General features: G+C 41.1%; 1 protein-coding gene across 1 annotated transcript in view; it reads right to left on the bottom strand.

Moving 5' to 3' along the window:
- The window catches only part of hspg2 (heparan sulfate proteoglycan 2), a 105,327-nt gene that overhangs the window by 14,871 nt on the left and 71,701 nt on the right, over nt 1–18,755 (bottom strand). The window contains exons 40-60 of the mRNA XM_080470539.1: nt 18,493–18,723; nt 18,279–18,392; nt 18,058–18,185; nt 17,709–17,795; nt 17,209–17,267; nt 16,683–16,847; nt 16,415–16,525; nt 15,583–15,686; nt 14,661–14,841; nt 12,259–12,318; nt 8,955–9,077; nt 8,607–8,759; nt 7,897–8,057; nt 7,562–7,639; nt 5,784–5,919; nt 5,527–5,678; nt 5,016–5,160; nt 2,781–2,924; nt 872–1,006; nt 562–743; nt 191–386 (exon numbers count right to left, since the gene is read on the bottom strand). Of these exons, the coding sequence (XP_080326665.1) occupies nt 191–386; nt 562–743; nt 872–1,006; nt 2,781–2,924; nt 5,016–5,160; nt 5,527–5,678; nt 5,784–5,919; nt 7,562–7,639; nt 7,897–8,057; nt 8,607–8,759; nt 8,955–9,077; nt 12,259–12,318; nt 14,661–14,841; nt 15,583–15,686; nt 16,415–16,525; nt 16,683–16,847; nt 17,209–17,267; nt 17,709–17,795; nt 18,058–18,185; nt 18,279–18,392; nt 18,493–18,723 (2,845 nt within the window). The remainder of the gene's footprint in view (nt 1–190; nt 387–561; nt 744–871; nt 1,007–2,780; nt 2,925–5,015; nt 5,161–5,526; nt 5,679–5,783; nt 5,920–7,561; nt 7,640–7,896; nt 8,058–8,606; nt 8,760–8,954; nt 9,078–12,258; nt 12,319–14,660; nt 14,842–15,582; nt 15,687–16,414; nt 16,526–16,682; nt 16,848–17,208; nt 17,268–17,708; nt 17,796–18,057; nt 18,186–18,278; nt 18,393–18,492; nt 18,724–18,755) is intronic.

The following is an 18,755-nucleotide window of genomic DNA, read 5'->3' on the forward strand; positions in this document are numbered from 1 at the left end:
ACATCATTTTCATAGCTCAGTAAAATGTCAAGTAAAGTGTCAATTTAAAATATATATTTTTTCCCCCCGTCATGTCATCACAAACAGATTTTGGAATGTGTGATTCTCAACTCCGAGGGAATATTAAAGGGAATTATTTAACATGAAGTCTTGAAAAAGATCAAGTTGTCTTTTTAAAATTAAATCTTACCATGAGCATCACAGCGCAGTGTCGCCGTCTGTCCCTCGACCACAATCATTATCGGCTCGGGAACAGAGGCCCAGGGCACCATGGGAAGTTGAGCTCCTCCTTCAACAAATACCTCCACCTTGGTCTCAGTCGCACCCTCAATGTTGCGAGCTGAACACACGTACGTGCCACTGTCCTCTGGACGTGCCACGAGTACCTGGACAAAAGAAGAAAGCAGGATGATGGTGGTTCAAAGATAGTAATGTTGAAAATGCATGAAAAAAAGTTGGAATTTTAAAGTTATAACTTTCACTAAACTAACATAAAAGTCACAACAGTAGGGACATGAAGTGGTTTATCAAACCTCACAGTGTGACCAGGTGCATCAGTACCTGCATGACTGCATTAGACTCCATGGGCACAGGGCTGCTCAGCATGGTTTTGCGGTTGTTGTCCAGCCTGTGCCATGAGACCGAGGGGCGTGGCTCTCCTGCTGCCTGGCACTCCAGGTTGATGGGATCACCCACCATCACCCGTACAGGCCCGACAGGGGTGACTGTGGCCACAGGAACCTCTGAAGGTGCACATCATGCCACATCAGTTAGATCATCTGATATCCAACTGGCCAGTAGAGGGAACCCTGTTTCTACTATTTTCGGAGTGGCGTGATGGAAATGAACATTGCTTTGCACTGTAGCTTACCTTTGACAATCAGGGACACAATGGTGTGGGTACTGCCAAACAGATTGCCCGCAAGACAGCGGTAGGCACCGTGGTTCATCGGGCGAGCGTCGGCAATGGTCATAACAGATCCATCAGAGCTGACTTTGACATTATCTGCACAAGAGGACAGTTAAATAATACATGTGGCTTAAATACTTCAGGAGATGTTTGAAGCGTGAACAGGTCAGCCTGTGAACGCAGGAATCATTTATGTCAGTTTGAGTGCAAGATTTAAAAAGAGGTACGCAACTCTCGAGCCTGCTTCACAACAAGAGTAAAGAATGTACGTGAACACTGAAACAGGTTCTGCTTGCTGTAATCAATCCTTTTCTTCACACTGGCTATTAACCCCTAAAGACCTGGAGTGATTCATATGGAACAGCCTCTTTAGTGATAGAGATGCTTTAATCAGATCAATCCATCTTTATCAAACATTGAAATGGTTTTTAGGCAATTGACCAAAAAACTCAGAGCAAAGATAATTCATACATGTATGCATGTGTCCCACATGCATACACATAACTTCACACATGTATACACCCATGAACAACAATAAAATTCAACATAGACAGCAATGCATGCCAAAAGCATCCAATCATCCATCTTCTAGACTTTATCGATTACCAACGAACAAGTAATAAATAACATGTAATTACAGGTAATAGTCTAATAAAAACAAATTAAGTCTGAAATAAGTATAAAATTATACATATTCATACAACATGTCTACAATGTATAAGTATATAAGTCGTTATCAATAAACTGCATTAGGGGTCAGGGTGAAATTTAAAGCAGAGGTGTCCAATCCTGATCCTAACGTCACCAGTCCCACATGCATTCAATGTCTCCCTGCTTCAACACCTGATTCTGACATCCCCAATCTCTGCAAGAAGTCTAATAATGAGCCTGCCATTACAATCAGGTGAGGTAGAGAAGAGAAAAATCAGAAATATGCAGCACCCTAGTCCTCCAAGCCCAGAGTTTGACAGATTTTGAAGTAAGGTAAAAGCTTATAAATGTCACAGGTGATTACAAAGTCTGATAAAGAAAGAAAAGTTCCCTTAGTGAACAGATTCATCCCGTTCACAGTTAAGTAAAAAGGTAATATACTTTCACGTTTAAAAAAAGGATAATTATTCACAATTTTTCTTCCGTGCACAAATGTATTCCAGAGATCAAATGAAAGCAATACAAAGCATCACTGAATATTCATTCCCTTTTGGAGCAGCAGTACATCGGTGTTGAACTTAAAAAGTACCAACTTTAGGATATAGTTATGTGATTTAAATAACTGAGGTAAGTGAAACTGAAAACCACAGTCAGATAAATTTTAGGGTATATTCTTACACAGAACGAGGACTGTACTCGTTTTCTCCCACTTACCGACACTGAAAGCACATCAGGGAGTTTTCTGTAAATAACCACAAATCAAAAATAATGCTGGGAGCAAGCAAAACCTGTTTCATTGCTCATTTGGGAACCTAACTACAGTTTTCAGACAGAAATGAAAAATTGTGACCTGTTTCTTTAACATCTGCACTACAAACTGGAGGTGTGGGCTCTGAATGAGGTGAGCATTAAGGAAGCAGGGGGGCCCTTACGAGCGGCCCTCTCAGACGTACCGAGTCAAACATTACTTCCTTGCAAAGTTTTGTTCATTCCAAATTTTAATACAAGAATTGGGGAGGATAATCTGAGGGGGAAAAAAATCTTAATTAGTCATTAAATAAAGTAACAGAGGAGTACTTCATGGGTGAATTGCAGCTGTAATTGCTTGTAAATAATTACATCATAAAATCAGAACTCATTAGGCAGATCTCTTCCTCAGAGACTGTGTGTGTGTGTGTGTGTGAGTGTGTGTGCGTGCGTGCGTGTGCACGGTTAATACCTGGCAGCGGCTGGTTACTGGCCAGTTTCCACTCCAGTTTAACCGGCTGGGCGCCACTGTACACCCTGCATCTGAACCTGGCCGTCTCTCCCACACGCACTGAAGCACTGTGGGGCTCGATGGCGATGATTGGGCTCTGCAGGCCTGCAGAAGAAAGCAGCAGTGTGGACTCTGAATGTGTTCAATTGGAATAATCTCACCTAATGAAAGTATTATCCAGTGTGGCCATGGATTACACTGGCAGCCGTTGAGATCGCTCAAACATCACTGGAGACCAAGAAGACGTGAGATCATGGGACAGTAGCAAGGAAAATAATTTAATCATAGGACACGCTGAGCTGCACTGGAAACCTCACCTGGAAAGTTCATTCAAGGAGTGAGTGTCTGAGAACAACACGGTGCCAGTTAAACCACTGCCCAAACCTTTCTGACGGAGGAGGATTCATGTGTTTACTGTAATCCTGCCACAAGACCAGCACTGATCATGTTAATTAATAGGAAAGCATCATCTGGTTCCCCAGCTGTATTTTGTATACTAAAAGAGAGCACTCATTGTGCTCCGAGACTAAAGCATCAACATCACATAGTAAAAGCCTCATCTGTGTGGTCACAGGTGCTCAAGTGTAGATGGTGAAATGTTATGGGTTATATTGAGTTTCTTAACTTTTAAATGACTTCAGTGTTTATTGTGTAGTTCTTGCTCGATTTATTTTAAAAGCTTACTTCTCTATTTTATATCTTTAACTATTTTGTTGCTAAATGATTGGACTTTAACTTACTTTTTCTCATATTCATCAACTGCTTTAAAATGATTATCACATAATGTGAAATAATTTCGCTATTTACAGTTTCAGGCCGCTACATTTTTTCCATTTACTTTTATGGTTTCCCCATTTACAGTTGTTCTTCCTTCAGTTCTTGATTTTCAGGAGCACTGCTCATATTTTAGTCTACAGTACATAGTGTATTTACTCTATTTCTGTTTGATGCATTATTTTGCATGAAAGCTATTCTATAAATACATGCTATTTATTTTTTAGTTATTGTTATACAAGTTGGTTCCTAATAATTATTCAATAGTCAAAATGAAATGATAAAAATAAAAATGGTGTTCATTTTAAACACCATTTCAACTTCCCCCGCCCCCCCAAAAAAGTCAGTGATACAATTATTTGATAACGATTTTTTGTATTTTGAATCTGTTACATTAAGTTAAAGCAACTATTTTATATTTCTACATATAATAGAACTTGTTTCAACTTTTCAGAGGCATTTATAACTATACATGTTTCTTAGTCACAATTCAAAGTAATATATTCTTACCAATAACCTTTTCAAGTTAGGTAAAAGCAACAAATGCACTCAGAATTGTACTTTAACGATAACTTTGATATATGTTCAAAGTTATTTTCTCCTGTCTTGACTTATAATAGCAAGTTTACCTCAGAGACTGATGAATGCACTTGTTTTTCATTTCACCATGAAATGCACTCAACAACACAGTAACTTCAGCTCGTTCCCATTTCTGGACGACATAGTGGGAAGTTCCACCCCGTCCTGCCTGACAAGTCAAACCCTGTCCCTGCCCTTAGTGTGTCGCCAAGCTGCTGAGGGATGCTGGAAAGCATAATAATTCCATGGTTAGAAAGTCAAACTTAATGAAAATGTCCACCCTCAAGCACACTGGAGACAGACTGAAAGTTGGCCTGACTGAAATCTCATCATGCAAATATTTCAATCTGTTTCGATTGGTGCAGTCCACTTTAAATATTCAGACAGGGTTGCTTTTACCTGTTTATGATCCAGTCAGAGTCCATGTAAACAGCAAATCAGATTGCTTCCTACTGTCAGAGGTTTGTGCACGTCTATTATGTCATGTTAACACGCGATACATCATGATTTGTGTTTTGAGAAAAAACGCCAGCGAAGCGCAACAGGATGACTCAGGAGACAACACTGCTCTAGAACATATTGAGGAACTTTGATATATTTAAAAAAGAAAAATGATGGGGTTGATCCACTGACTAATTGGATGATATTCTTAGTGTATATAAACATGTACATCTATCTGGACAATCTGATCTCTCAGCTGGAAAGAAGTCAATCACACCGATTAAAGAATAGCCATGTACTGTAAATTGAGATTAATAAAATACAAACATGGTGATGTGTTCACTCTGTCTCATTTATCAATCTGTGAATAAACAAAATCACATGTTTGTGGAATAAACTTACGTGAAGAAGATGACGTGACAGACACAGAGACAGAGGTCTGATGGACATGGGATCCTGAGTTCCCCTTGTTGCCCTGCACCCGACAGATATATTCTCCTGAGTCCTCAGGGGTGGCCGAAAGGATACGCAGCTGACTGCCCACAACCTGGTTCCAGGAAAGGAGAGAGTTTAATTCAACTTTCATAAGAAAAATTGCCAATTAGATTCTAGAAATTAGTACAACTCCAAACATAGAAGAGCATAATGTTCCACTCACACATAAAGGCAATGATTCTGATTATCTTGTAAAACAATGCATATCACGAGATATATTAGATGGTATGTGGAAAGTGTTTTCTCCTATTAATGTGTTGGGAAACATTGCTATGTACAACAGGCTACTAATTCAGTGATGTGAAAATGTCATCCAAAAAATAGAGTTCTGGCTGGAGTATGTAAAACTTTAACTTTGCTGAAGCAAAAAGACATTTCTGACCGTGTGGTAGCACCGTGATGCGCGCTGTCTATGTACCTGGTGGTTTGCTGACAGGCGCCCACTGACTCTCGTCCAGGTGACGGGAGGAGGAGGATTTCCAGGGGCAAAACAGTTGAGCTCCAGACTCTGGCCCTCCTGGACATCAGCTATAGATGGTTGAATGCTGATCACAGAAGAGCTGTGGTCGGCTGCATAAACACACACGACATAAAACGTTTTTTTTTTCTCCCTCCACAAAAACGCACGGCAAGTTGTTCCTGACAAATTGAGTAGGTGAAACCAAGGTCCCTCACCTTTAAGCACACTGACTTTAATGGGGGCACTGTTTGATCCAATATTGTTGCTTCCAACACACATGTAAGTGCCCGAGTCAGACATCTTGATGTCGGGAATGAGCAGCGTACCGATGTCAGTGCGGTCCATTCGAGCCTGGAGAGGACAAACCATTAAAGGGGATGAGATGGGAAACTTATTTCAATGACATCGCCTTTTGTCTGTAGTGACATGCAGCTGTGGTCACTACATTTCAAGGCCAATAGAATGTTTAAATTTACAGCATAACAAAGGAATGATCATTTACTGAGAACAAATGACTTACCTGCCTCTGGTACTTTGAAACAACATAAATAGGACATTGCTGACATAGTGACACTACCAGCTAATAGCAACACAGAACACTACAGCATAGACCTTTAGGACAAGACAAAAGCTGTTATTGCTACAGTTGAACATTGATTTATGATTTCAGTGACACTGTCCGTCGCACATGAAAGTGTGAACAAAGTAGTGCTAAAGTTCTACAACAATTGGTGACGTTACAATTGGTTAATAACTAAATTATTAGATGTATTCTGAAAGAATTAATTGCTGGTGATTAAAATGATAACAACATAAGGAAACAGTTAGAACAGACAGGTTGTGACGAACTGAATTGAGCCAGAGTTTTCTCGGTGTGCTTCACAAAGCAGATCTTAACTGTGACGTTTCAGCAAATCTAGGAATAATCACTATCCAGTGTCATTGATGTGAAAATAAACCCTTTTAAATATTGCAGAGCAAAATAACAAAAAAAAAAAAAAAAAGCTTTCAACGAATTCCCCACTCATGTTCAAGAAGTCTTTTCTGGCTCAAGAGCTGTCAATAACTCGACTTGTTTGTACACTACTCCACATGGCAGTCAGCGGCCCAGCAAGGCTGAAAATAAGCTTACATTAAGTTTGGAAACACCTCAGAGGGGAGGGGAATCAGCAGGGGAAGGTTCTGGGGAAGGATTACTGTATCCGGGGGGTGCCGGGGCATCTATGGACAAAGCTGCTTAGCTCCAGCCCATTCAACCGTGAGGGAAGCTAAACCGAGCAGTAGCCGAGGCGGGCCCTGGCTCAATGTGTGTCTGAACCCATTGACGAGTTTTCAAAGCAAGCCGTTTGCTAGAGCATACAGAATTTCTGCGTGGCCGCACGGCAGAGCCCGGCTCCCCCTGGGAAAGGCTGACACAACGCAGTGGCTCTCTGAGGCAGAACTAAATGGGCCCCGAAGCCCTTGCCGAGCCGTGGAGGGCCGTGCAGAAGCCAGACTAACACAAAACCCCCAAGGGACGGCGGGGGGGCAACAAGCTGCTGCTGGCACAGAGCAAAATATGTCCGAAATACCTACAGTACCTACTGTATGCTTAGTGCTGTTAATACACTCAATGGAATGATGGGTGTCAACTGGGTGCTGAGAACCCAAACATGACAAGGACGGTATGATATGGACGGCACAAAACAAGACGCTATGGAACACTTTGATCAATAAGAACGTAACATTGACTCAATGACTGCATGCACAGTAGGTACAGGTACAGGTGAGACGTCAACCCAGACCCAGCTGGATGGTTGTAATGGATTTGACACCAGCTCTAAAGGGACTTAGTGAGCAGCGTTGGTGAATTGACACAGTTTACCAGGTGTGAATGAATCAAGGACACGTGTGATCATGCACTTAGTCGACAATGTGTAAGGACGAAGTCAGTAACGGACGATGGATGTGAACTACGAGACAGGACGGACAGACAGCGGACAGATGGACAGACCTGCAGCTCCTCAATACGTCTCTGTAACACATCGAGACTGTTGCTTTTAAACTGATGGAAACCGTGAGAGGGAATGGCCTGAGCAAACGTCAGAACGGGGTAGGATCAAAAAAACAAAAACAAAAAAAGGAGGGGAGGAGACAGACAGAGGGGAGGGGGGAAATAAAGGTAAATGGTCAAAAATGCTGGCACAGTTGTAAAAAAACTGACAGTCTGATGAAATACCATCGGCACTGGACATACCTCCAGGTACAGGATAGAGATTTAGCCAAGAAAAATATCAATACTGTTACAGGTTGAATCAATCTGTGTCAAATCAGAAGGTGATGTCTCACCTGTGTGGGGATTTGTCCTCCATTTTTCAGCCAGTTGAGCTTCGGTGTGGGTGATCCTGATGCTCGGCAGTACAGTCTCAAGGTGTCACCTTCATGGACCTCAACATTTTGGGGACTGACTTGGACTTGGGGTTGGGTGCCCAGGCCACTTGGGTTCGATTCTACCCCAAAAGAGACAGGTTTTGATCATTTAATAAATCGACTACAATCAAAACAGCTGTATTTTAACCCCTGTGGGGGGCAGATGGAAAACTCTGCCACGAACAGAAAACAACACGTTAAAACATACGGTGATGTCACACAACAAATTAAACAGAATAAATTTGGGTACCATCAAACCCATTTTTCACTACTCTAACAACAAACAAATGCGTGAGTAAACACTAAAATCCATGTCACCTGATGTAACTTTTGTATGCAAGTGCTCTGCCACTTTATGCCACACACAAACTTATATATACCACAAATGAAATCAAAGACTTCACAGATTATGAGCGTGTCAAATTTTCATGCGGAAGTCTGACAAAAATAGGAGTAGTTTTAAAAGGCTAATTGATATTCCAAATTATAGCGTTTCAATGACTTAAGTGGATGTCTGATTGAAAACTTCATCAACGAAAAGCAACAATTCAACCACATTCTGTTCCCTGGAGATGTGCATCTCTACCAAATATAACAGAACTACACAAAGACCGAATATAACAGCTTACTTTGGACAAAAAGGGAAACCCGTGCTGTGTGTTCGCCATGAGTATTCAGGGCTTTGCAGGTGTACTCTCCCTCATCGGTCTGATCCACGGCTGTGAAGGTCAGCACACCCCCTCGAACCACAGCCCTGGGACTCATTCTCCTCCCGAGACCTCCTGTAATGATCACATCAACACACCGTTTCATTGCGCAGAGCCAAATGGAAGGTTAAGAGTAAATTTTTGCTGAACTCGGTTTTTCAAAGTCATTTAGAGATCACTAACAGAAAATGGTCTTTCTGCTTAAATTACAAGAACTATTGATCCTGCCTGGAAAAAGCAGATTAACACAAGTATTTTAGGTGTCCATACCAATCCATTCAACAGCCGGGTTTGGGTTGCCCGTCACTGTGCAGCGAAACTCTGCCCGTTGACCCTGTTGGACATTCAGCACTGAGGGAGTGACGGTGGCCACAGGCTGTGCCCCCTCTGCAGCTGCAGAAGAAGAACCAACAGTCAAGCATGGCTCTTCATGCTTCCCAGAAAAAAAATAAATCTAAAAAACATGGGGGGAAATAATGGTGCAGTAGAAGTATCCATAGATGCAGAGCCAGGCTACAGTTGCTACTGTGTAATGAATCTACAACTACTGATTAAACACATTGTTTTATTCTAAACTGTGGGAATGCTTCTGAATGTCAGGAACCAATTAGAGCACGAGAGACTGCTGGACTTTGCTCATGCCTTCACCACTAGACTTGGCAGCCCACAGTGTATCCTCAGTGCAGACAAAACAGATGAGATGTGGCAGGCAGTCTTTGGCATGGCCGCTGGGCATACTGCTGTGTGCGCCAGTTTGGCTGGCTGAAAGACTTCATACTCAATCCCATATGATCTCAGAGGCATAGCAAAAGAAAGGCCTCTTTCAGTACAGTGGGAGGAGTACGAGGCTATCTAAGTAGGCTGAGAACCTCTGGGACCGCTGCAGCCTGGGCTGGGCACTGACTCTATGACCTGAATGACACCAACACTCCGGGGAAAGAGAGTCGATTTATTGTCCTCTGAGTGACAGTGATGGCAGACATGACAGGCTGACATCAACACTATACTAAATAATGTTGGTATTTTCTCCTATGTGTCATGTCTTGTTGAGTTCTAGGGCAGAAAGTGTGAGAAAGTAGTACTTTCATCTAAGACATTAAAGAAGTTTGCCCATTTATTTTTGACTGATATGTAATGGTTTGGTTTTGTTTCTGAAGGTTTGAAGATATGTCGCTTCTCGATATCTGTATTTACTCCCGCACATTTGAGGTGAATGGAAATCATGTAAAAGTGAACCGCCAATAGACATACTGAACTTCTATTTCAGGTACATGCTCTTAACCTAGGTTGGTAACATGCTTATATTGGCTCAGAAAAAGCTGGAGAAAAAGATGACAGAAACGACTTGGTGGTCAGGACTTATCTGTCTGGAGTTTGCATGTTTGCCGTGTGCTGCTGGTTCTGAGTTCTGACTGACTGACAAGAACTGTATGTAGAATGTCCAGTAAAACCTGAATTATTACTTGTACAGGTATGAATCTAGAACTTATAATTTCCCAGATTGAGTAGGTATGTAACGCATTGATTCCAATGCATTGATTCCAAAGTGACTGTATTTACACACACAAAAAAAGGAGAAAACTCCAAACACTGATCAAAAAAATAAATCTTCTGTTCATTTTCCTGACTGTAGACATGTTCACAGTTAATCTGTCATTATACTACAAGTGCTACCATGAAGGGGGGGATGCAATTCTTGGCAGTCAGACAGACTTCTGTGTATCACCAGCTCAGGTTTACATTGTGTTCTCCAACTTTCTTTCAATACATGTTTGTGTATGTAATGGTTGACTCAAATTTGTCTGTCGGTGTGAGCTTGTGTATAAGTGACGGCTGAACTTTGTGTTCGCTTCAAAACAAGTCTTTCATGTATTATTACTTCCCACCAGCTCCAACATGGATAAAGTAGAAAATGCCATTTGATTACTGACCTCCCTAATAAATGCAATTCAAGTGACCTTTTATGAAGTTTTATAAAGTCACAAAAGTCATGTCGTCCCAATTTTAACGTGTGAAGTGTTACACTTAGTGAAAATCACTGCTTCTCAAAATGTGGGGCAGGTTTTCCCTGAGAGGCGCCACACAGCTCCGTGCCCCAGCAGGAGCAATTTGAGGGTCAGAGGAATATTTTCTCCCAGGATTATTTATTTTCTTTGAATTTTTCAGAAGAAATCATGAAAAACAGCTCGACAAAAATGTTAAATTACATGTAAAATATTAAATACTTTGTGAAAACACTTGTTTTTGTTATTACTAATGTGAATGTGAATCCTGCGAATGACGGAGAGTCTTAGTGCAAAACCTTAAATGTAAAAATAATTGCAGTGTGATATAGAAAGACCGACCAGAGTTAATATTTAATTCAGTTTTAATTCAATGAACCCAATCACTTGGTAAACCGAAAAGACTTTACTAAGTGCAGTGTGAAAGTTGGGTGAGAGCACAATGTGGTTGAACCTCTCTGCTGGGGGCTCAAGCGACCAAACCTCTACACAGTGCGACTGGTCCATTCACCTCAATTGCCCTTACGAAGCACTAAAGACGTCTGCGTCAAAATTGACTTGACCTTAACTGGAACTCATTTTATCGCAAGATGCCACAATGAGCTTCCTGTATGTTTGTCTGCCGCACAGTTCGACTTCCATCTGATTTAGTCATATCCTCCATGATGTTTGAAGTACGACTTGACACAGATGGGGAAAAACAGACCTCAGAGTCTGCATTCATCTAGGTTGAAATGAGGTCGTGATGGGATGTATTAAGCACAGTATGATGTTTGAAGCCCAGATGAGTGATTTCCCAGAACAGCATGTTTCCTGAAAGGATAGAGGAAAGTGCACAGGAAAAGAAGACAAAGAAGTGACATTTCCTAACTCAGAATGTGGAGAGTCTTTCACCCCAAATAAATCCGAGGCATAGTTTCACTATTGTAATAATTGCAAGATTATTACAGAATATTGCCTCAAAATATTGAAATTAAAGGCTGGATTTCAGTACTGCCTGAGATTAGAAGTATGTTGTTTTTTTTAGCAATATGCAACAGATATTAGAAGTCATCTTGAATGTTTGGTAATCTGTAATAATAGATGTGGAATGATATTGCTTTACAGTAAGGTTTACACTTACTGTACCACTTACACAGTGATGGTTTACAAGTATAGAGTGGACTCAACATTCATGAGGAGCTGCCCATAAGAATGAACATGCACTTTTTTCCTGCAGTGATGGACCCCAATGAACCCAAAGAGTCAGGTGGGAGCCAGTAATGCTCATGTACAATCTCACAAGCTTTATGAATAGCACACATGCAAGAATACCCTTAATAATTGTATTTATGAAATGTACTTATGACAGTGAGTAACCTCCAGACTGCTGTGTGTGTGTGTGTGTGTGTGTGTGTGTGTGTGTAGTTTCTGCTGCTGCTGCTTGCTTGATTGTACATGGGCGTTATCCGGCCACCAGTGTATCCGTGCTGCGGAAGATGCGTGCATGCATGACACATAGATAGAGAGAGAGAGAGGCGGGTCCCTCCGGGGAGCCCAGCAGAGAGGAAACCATGCCCATGCGGACTTACGCTTTCTGTGTCCTTCAAACATTTCATAGGCTGTGTAAAACATCTGAGTCTGTGAGGCCTCTGGAGACGGGGCAGGATGGGAGGAAGGAAGGGTGGAATGGAGGGGGACAGGTAAACTGACAGGTCAGTTCTCTCGAAGTAACAGCAGTTTACCTTCCATCTCCCCCTCAGACACTATCCACCTCCACCGGTCCAAGTTCACATCAGACAAAATGTACACATGCTGAAAAATCATGAAACATGAATTCATCTGATGCCATCTTTGGCTCATGAATCATCGTAGTATTGATTTGGTAGGTCAATTTGCTGCTGATGGTGCCATTCAATTTATATGGTCATGGATTCTATGTTCATACTTACCTGTTAGAAATGCCGGTGAAAATGCTTGAAAATGTGTCGGTTAGATCACATGAAACTATTTTCACACGGCACAAAAAACTGTAAAACCAACACTAAACACAATGCTTCAGATTATTTATGCTTTGAAAACAAGATGCACCAAACACACACATAAACACTCACAGAGCGCAGCTGTTATAAATGTACTGCAATAATAGAGACGGACAAATGCAGAGTAGCCACATGTGAATCATGCTGGTTAGTAGCAAGAAGCAGTTTTAAACTGTGAAAAACTAGTTTCACTTCAGCTGTTGAAAAGACCAACATACAGCTTGTGGTAATCCTGAACCAAATAATAAAAATACACGTGAACAAGCCCCATCCAGACATTAAAACATCACTTTAGTCTAATTGGTCATTATTTTAATCGATTTTCTCTTTTTTTCACAAGATATTGTCACAGTTATGATAAATACATTACAATGTGATGTGTACATTACATCAGGTAAATGATTATGGGTATTATCATTATTATTATTTTTTTTACAGAAGCACCAGATTGTATACTTGCAATCACATAAATTTAAATCAAAAGAATTAAACAAATAAAATATGCAGCCAGAATAAAGAAATAAAACACAAATGGTAAAAAAAAAGATTTAAAATGTGGCCTGTGATTATTCAGAAGGTTGTTTTCAGCTATATATAAAAATATTATCTTATAAAAACACTTGAAATCACTTAAATGTAAAAACACAACATGCAAGGAAATTGCATTCACATGGCCAGTTCCTTTAATAAAACAAACAAAAAGAAATTCTAACATTTCTAAAAGAGTTGATTTCATGGAAACTTAGTAGGGTATAGTTCAGTCAAGTCAGAAGTGAAATGTGCTAACAACAATGAGAGGGTTGTGAATATAAAACTATAACATATAACTGTCGCTGATATTTCTTTCTTCTTAATTTCAAGTCATATCTTTAATATTCTGATCTCACAAATACCAATCGAGACAAACTAGGCCGGAGGAAGTAGTGACAACACAGAAAGTAGTGTACAGCACTTCTTGAGAGTGAGTTTAACCACAGCTTGGAACAACTGTATGGCTTATAGCACCGTTTTTATTTCCCCACTGACATTCATCATCAGGATCCTAAGGAGAGTTACACAGCATGGGGGGGGGGATTTCATGAGGGAATACTGTTAAAGCCGGATCGACACCATTAAACAGGGGGGCAGTGGCACATCTTCCTATTCGTCCTGGAGTGCAGATAGTCCTCTTTGAATGTCGGCCGCACAGTCACAAAGCAACCGCCATGGCAGCTCCACTCCTCCCCTGCCCCCACCCCCTTCGCCAATATACACTACAAATCAGACAGGGAGGAGCCCAGGAGCCCAAAGTTAAAGACAAAGCACCAGAATCCAGCACCCTGCGAGTAAAATGCCTTGTAGCACTGATGAGAAGGTCTACGAGTTGACCGAGAAGCCACCAAACCACCACCGATTCATTTAACCCATTGAAGAGAAACAATAATTGAACAGCTTCAGTAAAGTGTTGGCAGGAAGCGTTACTTAGAAATCACAAATCCTGAAGAGTGTTGATTTGGAATTCAGTGCCCATTAGTAAAAAAAAAAAAAAGAACCCTAATTATGTGACCCATATTTGTCCTCTATGGTTTTAATTATAACCGAAACCACAAGCTGTATTTCTTCATATGTAGTCCTGGAAACTCCAGGAGTTTTAGAAAACAGAAAGTAAGAAGAGCTTGAATGGTCAAGTACCACTAATGTTATGACACACATGTGATATCAGTGCAGAGAGCAAAAGCAATGGGAGTTAGAGCGAAAGCTTATTATGCTGAATCTGGAGTGTTTACATCTCGCCATGAGAAATGCAGTCAAACAGAGAAGCATGCATCATTCCAAGCTGAAGTAGGAGAAGGAGGAACAGGAGGAGGGGATTGGGGACTGAGTTTTTGTGAGAAACTCCAGGAGCCAGAGCTCTTTAAAGGCCAGCAGGGGGGGTGGTGGGTAATGGGTTGCTTGTGCCGAGGATCACGAACCTGGCACGTAGAGGACGGCACTGCCCTCGTCCATGGCAAACATGTTGGAGCCAGTGCAAATGTAGACGCCTGCATCCTCAGGCTGGACGTTCCGGATGGTCAGAATGCCGTTGAAGTCCATGGCCCGGTTGGGAAGTTTCCCATTACCCATCCGGGTCCACACTAGCGTGTAGGCTGGTGACTGTAGAAGTGAGAAAAGTTAAGACACATATCGTGCTGGAAGTTCAATTATGACTTTACATATAAATAAAACACACATTTGAAGTTTTTTGGTGTATAAAGCTCCAATCTCACAGGGCTTTGGCAAATCTTAACTTGTTGGAGAACTAGAAATGCAAGAAAATATTCAAACTAAGAACCATTTCCACTATTAATCACATGAAATGGGTATTACTGATACATTGGTGTATATTGCACAAATGTTGCAAAAATGCACAGTCTAATTTGGGTCAAAAATGGAGTCTTCATGCACGCACACGTACGACACAAGCTCAAGATTAAAAACACATTTTTTTGCAGTTACAACTGTTTTGCAAAGGAAGCCCAAATGTTGTCTAACTTTCTTAACCATGTTCAAAAGGGTTGTCTCCACAATCCAGCAATCATTCCGTCATCAGATGTCAAACAAAACGAAGCTCGTGAAGGAAGTTCAGAAGCTGCCCGATCAGGACTCCAACATAGCCAAAGACCAGACTGTCATGCTGAAAGCTCATTTAATGTCGTATTTCTTTCTTCTAGGAGTATTAAGAAAAGTTTGCAAACCCTTTGCAGTGATTCGAAATACTTTAGACACTCCTTCGTTAGTTCTAATGGCAATTTTGTCACAGCCACCAGAGATATAGGGGCTTTAATTAGCTCATGCAGCCTCAAAATGTCAAATATTGAACAAGAAATAATGACCAACAACGTGAACCAGAGTTACCTTGCTCCTTGCAGTGCAGATAAAACTGACAGTAGCTCCAACTCTGATGGTCTGGGCTTTGGGCTCCTCCACTGTTACCTCGATGGGTTTGGTGGAGCCACCACCTGAAATATCAATTAAATTGATTTAAATCGTTGATTGATATTAACCAAGTCAAATATTTCTTTAAATACATATTTAGTAGAGTTTAATGGCGTTCTTGGTCAGTGTGGCTCAAATGAAAATGAAATAGCGTTACTGAACTGTGAGTACTTGATGAAGACTTTGACCATCATCAGTCGCAGCCCCACAACTATAGAACAAACTAGGTTGAAATCTAGTTTTGCTCTCTGACCTTCCCAGACCAGACCAGCATTTAAATTCAAACTAATCTACCAAATTGTAAATGTCTTATTTTTACTGTATGAATCTGATGTATGTTTGTGGTTTAGTTGAGTTTTTAGTTTATTTATTTCAATCATTGTGAAAGAAAAAAAAAAGATCAAAAAAATGAAATACAATATAATACAATGCAGAACAAAAGATTTCAAATTCCTGAATGAAATGGAGCAGAAAGAAGATTAACAGCAAATATCAAACAACACTAAACACTTAAAATTCTTTTTAAAACTACAACATTTTCAAAATGTTTGACTTTTGACAAACCAACTTTTTCTCAAGATTAGGCTATTTTCCAGTCTGCTGTCAACTGAACTGAAGAATTATGTCTCAAATAAACTATGGTGAAGCAAATCTGTGTCGTTACACACACAGTAGTATCTACTCAGTGTGTACAGTATGCTACATGATGGTAAAACCCAAGTAATTCAGAAAGATTGAGACGTATACACACTTGTGACAACGATTTCAGCCCGGCTCCTGTTGGTGCTGCGCTGATCTCTGCAGGTACAGATGTAGACGCCAGCATCGCTCAGCTGGACGCTGGGGAAGAACAGCTCAGCTCCTGCACACACAGAAGAAGAGCCTCAAACATAGTATTCAACCATGATCTGATATCATTCATAAAGTCACATGCAGTTTGAATCTGAGTTAAAGTTTGAGCTCTAGGTTTTCACAAATATCTCTAGTGGTGGTCATGTTAGACAGGTGTGTAATGATACCTTGTCGACGTCTATCAGCACTGCTGGAGATGGACCGTCCGTCCTCTCTGGACCAGTAGAAATAATGTGGAGGAGCTCCAGAGACCTGACACCGGAGAGTGACTGAGCCGCCCGGTGCGGATGAGACTCTTTCTGGATAAACCTTCACAACCAGGGCGGCTGCAACTGCAAAATACAAAGACAGTCAGAAAGAATGAGCGTAGAACGTTTAGCTATATTCTTAAAGATATAAGAATGCATGTGATCCTGCATCCAATACGTTTGTCATTTCAATTTGAACAGTCTTAAAGGTGCAGGTACATCTCCAAAAATTGGAATACAAATGAAGTGTTGATATTGTGAAACTTTCGTACAGCACGTTTTTGTTTATCACACATAAGCTGAACATCTTTGAAACAAGGAACTTTTTAATGATAATCTTTCTGTTTAAGACTCACATGTAAAGTTTATATACTTGAATTTATTTGCATTTTTTTATCTATTTTTTTAAATAAAATTGTTGAGTGATGCTGACATGTAACCTTACCATCACTTGGTCGACACTTCTCTCTCTCCTGTGGGTTGCCAACATATCCAGGTGCACAACTGTTGAAGGCAAAAACAATCGCAGGCAAAGAAAGAATGTTAAATCTAACATGTACACCCAAAAGAAATCCACCATGCAGTTTTTCATTTTACATATCAGAAATATGTTGGATTAACACGGGCATATTGAGTTTCTTGTTGTTAAATGGTTCATTCTAATACATGTTGTTCAGATAATATGAATAAATGGGATTCAATCTACTTAATATGAATAGATGGAAATGTGTGACATCATTAAATTACATTAACTCAACAAATTATTTTTGTGTATGTGGAAATGACTGAGAAAAAATTTTTTCAGTGTAAGGTCAATGAAAGAAAAAGTTCCGCCTGACTTGATTTAAGTTCCATATTTGTCGCTCATGGCAAATAGTTGAAATTGATAGCTTTCGGTTGTTTTAGAAATGACTTGTAATCACATGAGGAGAAAAGTCAGTTTACCGTTCACAGTACTGGCCGGTGTATCCAGGTTGGCAGGCACTGCACTGGTACCCTCCATTTCCAAGACTCTCGCAGGTAGGAGAGAACCTGTCGCATGAGTTGCACAAAGAAGATTAAAAAAAAAAATAAAATTCAGGATGTGTGAAAGTAATTTGAAGACCACCAGAGGGGTGTTGTTTGAAATTTGTGACTTTCGTGCCGACTGAAGTGAAAGTAGTTATTAAAAGGACACCAATGACACGAAATGTAACTTTAACAGGCTGCAGCTCCAGAACTACAGGAGAAAGACTTGTCCTGAGCTATAAAAGGAGGTGGAATGTGAGATCTTGGTATCTCTGCCAGGACTCACTGGTTGTCCGGGTCAGTGTGAGGGCAGGCACACGGCTGGCAGTCCTCCGGAGTCCCAACAGTCGGGTCGCCAAAGAAACCGGGGGCACACTGCTCGCAGAGCTCACCCTGTGTGTTATGCAGGCAGCTCTGGAAACAGAACGAGTATGGTATTTAGAGATCTGTCCCATCCAGTCGGGGAGCTGCAATCCAGAGACCAATAGTCATTAGCTAATCTTGTACCGTGCAGATGCCGGTCTCGGGGTGGCAGGAGTCAGAGTGACCGTTGCATTCACAGAGCTCACAGTGACCAAGGTAAAGGCCGCTTCCAGTGCGAGTGTATCCATACGCACAGTCCTGAAAGAGAAAATAATTGGCGTACAGTCAAACTGCATTGATTTCAGTGAGGTGACAAATATATAGATATATATAAATATGCAAAGGAATGAAAGCTGACCTGGCAGGAGAGTCCCTGGTACCCTGGTGGGCAGCGGCACTGCTCTACCTCGAGGGCCTGCGCCAGGCCGCTGTAGTTGGGCACAGCAACCTCCATGCTGATATCGGAAATGCTGGAAGAGCGCATCTCGGTGGAGTAGGAAGCACGGATCAGGATATCATCGAGATCAGCCAGAACCATCATTAAGTGTTCTCGAGTGGCGGGCATGCCATCAGGTCGGCGCCAGTGTTCCTATCAAGAAAAAAAACAACTGCTGTTATCTG

The sequence above is a fragment of the Lipophrys pholis genome, assembly GCF_963383615.2.
Source record: "Lipophrys pholis genome assembly, chromosome: 8".
In the NCBI taxonomy this organism is placed as follows: Eukaryota; Metazoa; Chordata; class Actinopteri; order Blenniiformes; family Blenniidae; genus Lipophrys; species Lipophrys pholis.